At 42.0% G+C, this 7,466-nt stretch overlaps 1 protein-coding gene across 2 annotated transcripts in view; it reads right to left on the reverse strand.

The window, feature by feature from the left end:
• Positions 1-510: 510 nt before the first annotated feature.
• The window catches only part of LOC123518741 (E3 ubiquitin-protein ligase TRIM9-like), a 35,803-nt gene continuing 28,847 nt past the window's right edge, over positions 511-7,466 (reverse strand). The window contains exons 6-11 of one of the 2 annotated variants that reach the window (XM_045279750.1): positions 6,479-6,618; positions 4,352-4,490; positions 3,275-3,493; positions 2,540-2,712; positions 1,871-2,049; positions 511-1,768 (exon numbers count right to left, since the gene is read on the reverse strand). In XM_045279750.1, coding sequence (XP_045135685.1) covers positions 1,912-2,049; positions 2,540-2,712; positions 3,275-3,493; positions 4,352-4,490; positions 6,479-6,618 — 809 coding nt within the window. In that variant the 3' untranslated portion in view covers positions 511-1,768; positions 1,871-1,911. Of the gene's footprint in view, positions 2,050-2,539; positions 2,713-3,274; positions 3,494-4,351; positions 4,491-6,478; positions 6,619-7,466 lie in introns of both variants that reach the window. The other variant, XM_045279744.1, reaches the window with a different exon arrangement.

A 7,466-nucleotide genomic window follows, 5' to 3' on the forward strand; every position in this document is an offset into this window, starting at 1 on the left:
AATCATCACTCTTTTACCCTTTTTTTTTTCTCCCTCACTTTTTTAAGACAGTTAGGTAACGTGGCTGAGAAACAAAAGAAAAAAATATAGGTCAGACTTTGGTTAGGTTGTTGGCAAGTGATGTGGACAACTGAAGGGAGAACTTTAGAATACATGCAGTGGAAAGAAGAGAAGGTGACAAGAAGACTTTTGGCCCTCACTGTACACCAGGCAGTCACTAGTGCCTGACTCCCAATACCGAGATCACACTTCCTCCAGCAACGCAAACAAAACACTGATAGTTATTCCTCCTCACCATGACAAGTGTGTGAGATAGACAGCAATAGACAGAGTTAGTGTTGTGTTAGTAGCTTTTTTTTTCTTTCCTCTTCTTATACTGAACATTCTTTGGCTTTAAATGGATGAGAAATAGCGTTTTTATCTACGTCTTTTATCTTTTTCCCTTTACACAAAACATTCTTACTCTCTTGACTGTGACTGAGAAATAGTTCCTTTTACATGTTTCTTTTATCTTTCCTCCTTTCTATTGACATTCCTTGGCTCTTCTGACTGAGAAAAGTGACTTCTATCAGACTGAGTTTATAAAATGCACAATAAATGATGTGATAAGGGGGGGGTTCTATCTACATCTAACCTTCTCTATCTTCTTCATCTGCCACATGTAAGTCTGATAGCTTCCTGCAGCCTCCCTTACATTCTAATGCTGGTCCGATCACACCCACCCAAGCACTGATCAGACCTAATCTTCTAACCCTCACTCCGTTCTGATTGGAAGCTAAAACACGTAACTCTTCTTCCCAATTCCGAACTGCAGGATACATTAGAAAAGCAACACAATTCATAAAGATCAGAACTGTGTTGTTGTAAATGTATTAAGTATTTGTATTACTTTAAGTAGTGCTGTATTAAAATTACCTAAAAATTCATGGAAATTCTAAAAGTTTATCCTTAAAAACTTCAATAGAATTTCTTAGCATCATTGGTTTAATCACATGTTCCATTGACACAGATGTAGGAAGGAATTGGTAAGTTGATGTACAATGTGTTAAACTGATGTAGGAAAGTGTTAAGTTGACATAGGAAGTGTTAAGCTTATGTAGGAAAGTGTTAAGCTTGTGTAGAAAAGTGTTAACCTGATGTAGGGAAGTGTTACATCAATATAAGGAAGTGTTAGTGTTAAGTTGATGTAGAGAAGTGTCAAATTGATAATACCATTGTGTGTTGGCGAGAGGCTATACTTGTTCTTGATCTTGGGAGGAAAGATTAAAGTGAATTATACATAAGAAAAAGAAACAAATGTAAAAAAGAAAGTCGGTACAATTTAAGGAGTGACTGCATTATCTGAAAAGAGGCTGATGCATTTTCTGACTTACAAAGAATAATAATGATTTGAGTCATGTGTAGGAAAGAGAAAGGAAATTAATATAACTGAAAACCAGCTTCCTTTAAGGGGGTAACTGCATGTAACCAGCACACCTCCCACACTCTGCAACACCTAAGAGTAAATAATATAAAAGGCAATATAAATGTTTGTAAAAATAACAGTAAAAGTGGTGGAAGAACAGAAGACCAAAGCAAGACAGCGCTACACTATATACGCTAAATCTAACTGTCCTCCGTGTGTATATATGTACGTATTTTCACACACACACAAACACACGCATACATTTACACACAAGTAACATAAACTTATATACAGCTGCCTCTGTTTGTGTGTGTGTGTGTGTGTGTGTGTGTGTGTGTGTGTGTGTGTGTGTGTGTGTGTGTGACCAAACCGAACAAGTTTGTACAACATGTGTATGTTTATGTATGTATGTGATGTTAACTAGATGCACACATGATAGAGTGCAGGTGTGTGTGTGAGTGTGAGTGTGTGTGTGTGTGTGTGTGTGTGTGTGTGTGTGTGTGCACCTAGGTGACAGGGTCGGTGGCAGCAGCCAGGCACTGCTTGGGTGGGTGCAGGCCACTGCGGGAGGTCAACACAACACTGCGGTTTAGGCTGATGGCGGGATGCAGGACGCCCGTCACTCCAGCCAAGGATATGGTGCCCTGCAGGACAGAGAGATGGCTGACTGACAGGTGGACTAACTGACTGACTGAATGAATGACTAATTACTAACTCAATGACTGAATGACTGACTAAATATCTGACTAACTCACTGACAGACTGACTGGATTGAGTGGTGAGAATAATAAAACATAAATAACACATACTTATAACAAGTAACACATATTTAAAAGAGAAATTGAACAGATATGGAAGTACAGAACAACAGGGAAAAATTGTCTTCCTTGAACTATATATAACACAACTTTTGCTCCATAATTTTGATTGGTGCATTTCCTCTTTGTAGAAAGGCAGCACTCAAGTGGGCCTTTTTTTTTTATCTTTTCTATTCTTTTGCCCTTGACTGGCCCTTTTCCCTACATAATAATATAAAAAAAATAAAAAAAAAAAAAAAAAAAACACACACACACACACACACACACAAACAGACAGACAAACACACCTAAACAAACACAACAAACTCAAACACACCTGCAAGTCTCCACCAACGTAGAAATTGAGAGTGCGTTCTGTGAGGTTTAGCAGGAGCCCCACCACGTCTCCTGCCCTCACACCGCCCGCCGTCCTGCTGAAGTGTTCCCCATGGTGCATCAGCCAGGACCTCTCACTGTCTATGTACATGCTCCAGCTGCCTCCACACTTGCCTGGTGGGATGGAGGAAGATGCAGAGAGTGTTGGTGAAAGCAGAAAATATGATATTGAGGACCTTTTGAAAATTAGAAGAAAACGAATAGAACATTGAAATTATCCTTGAAAACCTCATCAAATTATTAATAAAATCATAAAAACAACTTTGAAAATCTGTTAATCTTGAAGTTATCACTAGAATCATGAACACAGCCATGAAAGTTAGTCATTATTTTACTTTAATAATAAAAACACCCATGAAAACCAAGTATTCTTTAAATTGTCACTAGAATTATAAAAACACCCATGAAAACTTGATAATATACAAATCCTCACTAGAATCATGAAAACACCCTTGAAAACACCAATAATGTCCACTGCATCCAGCTGAACTAAGACTAGAATCATGAAAACACCTTTGAAAACTTTAAAACATCTGGAACCAAGCATTTGATTAAGGCAGTGACAAAATTCAACAGCAAACCCCAACACAAACAAAAGAACACAAGATACAGGGCAACACAAGCCTGATTCAGTCCCTATACACACTGCAACACATACAAACACAAACACACTCACCCAGTATGACCTCCCGACACACATCACTACGAGCGAGGCCAAAGGCGATATCAGCGTTTCCATCGTATCTCTCAATCTTGAACTCCCAGTAGTGAGTGCCCCTGGATAGCCCCACGGAGGCCAGGGCCACACGGTGCTCATAGGAGTCACAAGCGATGGTGCAGCCTCCCTCCCCCAGGCTGATGTCTGGGTGGTTGCTCTCCAGGGTGAACCAGGCCACTGTAAGGGTGAGGATAAAAGGTCATATTTTGTAATGGTTTATTTTCTAATCTGAACCTTTAAAATGTTATAGAGGAGATTAGTCACATGAAAGTCTATACAATTTTCTATTAGAACCTCTTCAACTGTCAATACCATCATGAAAACACAATAAAACCCACCAAAAAATTCTCACTGGGTCATTTTATACTGCTAATACCAACATGAAAACACAAGCAGATCCTTAATATTTCTGCCACAATCTGTTAAGAGAAGCAATAAGACCTAAATACACTTGAGAACACACTACCCAATCTTAAGTTGTAATCCTCCTCTCACACACTCCTGCACTCTCCTCCTCTCACACACTCATGCACTCCCCCTCATCTTATCCCACCAAGTCATAATACAAGGGACTCTCAGTTTACACAGTTTGTTTCTAACACAAATTCAGTTTAACACAACTTTATGTGTAGTGAATTTCGTTGAATTTAGATGTTTTCACTTTAGTATGTATGATCAGCATAAGAATTGTCAGGTGGCATTGCACTATCACACTGTCATATAGAAGTGAAATATTGCATGAGTTCTTTTTCCAATTTTTTTCTACATTTCTAGTATTTTACCTTTAATATCTTAGTTTAGGATATACAAACAATGATACTCTACAGGAATCAATAAGCATAAAACAGCAATTTAGCAAGTCAAATCCACTAATACCCTTTCCCTATTAGTTTTTCAAGTCTCTACACTCATTTCTATTCACACAACACCTTTAAGTCCTTGTGTATTGTAAGAGAAACACCAACCACATTTATCCTCTGTGCCTCAAGCTGCCCTGGCCCACTTATTACCCCACACCCCCGCACCACCACTCACCTTGGGCAGTCTGCAGGCACAACGGCTCACAGAATGCTGATGTGCCGGTGTTGTTGAACGCTCGGACACGTGCTCGGTAGATGGAGTCGAAGTGCAGGCCGTCAATGGTACACACACGCTCCTCTCCTGTGTACACCTCCTGCAGGGACACACAAGGAATTTGAAGGTATACACACACACACACACACACACACACACACACACACACGGCCCGGTAGCTCAGTGGTTAGAGCGCTGGCTTCACAAGCCAGAGGACCGGGGTTTAATTCCCCGGCCAGGTGGAGATATTTGGGTGTGTCTCCTTTCACGTGTAGCCCCTGTTCACCTAGCAGTGAGTAGGTACGAGATGTAAATCGAGGAGTTGTGACCTTGTTGTCCCGGTGTGTGGTGTGTGCCTGGTCTCAGGCCTATCTTCACTGAAGATCGGAAATAATGAGCTCTGAGCTCGTTCCGAAGGGTAACGTCTGGCTGCCTCGTCAGAGACTGCAGCAGATCAAACAGTGAATTACACACACCCGGTAGCTCAGTGGTTAGAGCGCTGGCTTCACAAGCCAGAGGACCGGGGTTCGATTCCCCGGCCAGGTGGAGATATTTGGGTGTGTCTCATTTCACGTGTAGCCCCTGTTCACCTAGCAATGAGTAGGTACGGAGGAGTTGTGACCTTGTTGTCCCGGTGTGTGGTGTGTGCCTGGTCTCAGACCTATCCGAAGATTGGAAATAATGAGCTCTGAGATCATTCCGTAGGGTAACGTCTGGCTGTCTCGTCAGAGACTGCAGCAGATCAAACAGTGAAACACCGCGTAGTGTAGTGGTTAGCACGCTCGACTCACAATCGAGAGGCCTGGGTTTGAGTCCCGCGGGCGGTGAGGCAAATGGGCAGGCCTCTTAATGTGTGGCCCCTGTTCACCTAGCAGTAAATAAGTGCGGGATGTAACTCGAAGGGTTGTGGCCTCGCTTTCCTTGTGTGTGGAGTGTGTGTTGTGGTCTCAGTCCTAACCGAAGATCGGTCTATGAGCTCTGAGCTTGCTCCATAATGGGGAAGACTGGCTGGGTGACCAGCAGACGACTGTGGTGGTGGTGGTGGTGGTGAATACACACACACAAGATGGATGAAGGACAAGAGGACATGAAAAGAAGATCAGGATGAGGCAGTGTGTGAAGGATGTTGAAATACAGTTTTCCACACAGAATGGTGGAAAAATGGAATGCATTGGATAATGGAATTGTTGCAGCACATAGTGTGCATAACTTTAAAGAAAAATTAGATAAATGGTGACATAAGTTTAAGACAAAGTTGGAAGCAAAAAAAAACAGAGAATGAACAGCACGAGCCTAAATGTGGATCTTTTCCTGCATATTATAATTAGGTAAATGTGGATCTTTTCCTGCATATTATAATTAGGTAAATACACACACACACACACACACACACACACACACACACACACACACACACACATCATTAGTTAGTATATTGACAAATGAGAACCAAAGTGCTATATAGCAAAATACACTAGGGAATAACACTACTACAAAAATAAATAACCTATAATAAGATAACTTTGAGCTAACAAAGCACATACACACACACACATACATATGCACACCCTTATGGTCTATCACTGAGGCGACACAGAGGCAAGATACTGAAGAAGACATGGGGAAGAGTAGAGAAAAGAGACACTTCTACAATGAACAGATACAGCTTCCTAACCCCCCCAGAAAGAGACAGATGCTGGGGTGCACTGCAGGGGTGACACAGAAACCTCACATCTTTCTGCACACACCCTGGAGAACTCTACACCCTTCTGAACTGATCCTGAGAGACCCTATACACTAGTAAGCACCATGGAGGACTACACTCTTCTACACTCACCCTAATGTTCGTTACACCTTTCTATACTCATCCTGGAAAATCCTACACCCTTCCACAACACCAAAGAGTGACAGCAAGACCTCACACCCTTCTTCACCCTATCCATTCATCCCCAAACTAAATAAGGGTCAGAAAAAGCCCCTTACTCTCACCCTGAGGGACAATACACCCTACATTTATCCCCAAACTAAATAAGGGTGATATAAAGACCCTTACTCTCATCCCGGGGGACACTACACCCTTCTACTCACCCTAAAAGGCCCATTAGATCCATCGTCTATCTGCAGGGTGTAGCCGGTGACGAGGGAGGTAGGGTGAGGTGCCCAGGCGATCGTAACACTGTTGTTCTCTGCGCTGCACTCCTCTGGTATCATGGAAGGAGTGCCTGGTGCTGCAAGGGTGAAGTGCTGCAGTCAGTAAGGTGTGGCTATGACAGGGTGGACTCTGGGCTGCGGTGAGGGGTGATGGTGATACTGATGATGATGATGATACTGATGATGATGATAATGATGATGATGGTGTGTGTGTGTGTGTGTGTGTGTGTGTGTGTGTGTGTGTGTGTGTGTGTGTGTGTGTGTGTGTGTGTGTGTGTGTGTGTGTGTGTGTTTGGCAGTGGTAAAGGTGATGTGATGGGGTGATGGGGTGATGGTAGATGTGTGAAAAAAAGTATAAAAGAAAAAAAAAGAAGATAAAGAAAGAAAAAAAGCAAGCAAAGATAAAAAAAGAATGAGAAAAAACACAAATAAAGAAAAAAGATAACAATATTTTCTCACAAAACAATTCAACCCAAGAAAAACAAACATTAAGAACAGCAACACTAACAAAGACAGCCACAACACAAGACAAAACAACAAAACAGCGATAACAAGCCATACAGATAACACAGCTACTCAATCACCTGTTTTGTCAGAGGGGGGCGAGGGGGGCTGCACAGGCTCGGGGGGTGGTGAGGCTCCTGGCAGCGTGCGGACAAACAAGAGGTGTAGTGTAGGCTATTCAAACCTAAATGTACAGGTCCATAAGCTGAGACCGATAATCCCCACAACATATACAGGCAACTCTTGATTTACGCGTGTTTAATTTACGTGTTTTGTTAATACGCGACCAAAAAAATATCATAATCATTTAAATTTGCACGATCGGTTTGCTTATACACGATTTGGACCACATCCCATATCCCCCCTATTATCTATTGTTTCTTATGAGAGTTACAAGTTTGTTTTACGCAAATTTTGAAAT

The sequence above is a fragment of the Portunus trituberculatus genome, chromosome 6 (genome assembly GCF_017591435.1).
Source record: "Portunus trituberculatus isolate SZX2019 chromosome 6, ASM1759143v1, whole genome shotgun sequence".
In the NCBI taxonomy this organism is placed as follows: domain Eukaryota; kingdom Metazoa; phylum Arthropoda; class Malacostraca; order Decapoda; family Portunidae; genus Portunus; species Portunus trituberculatus.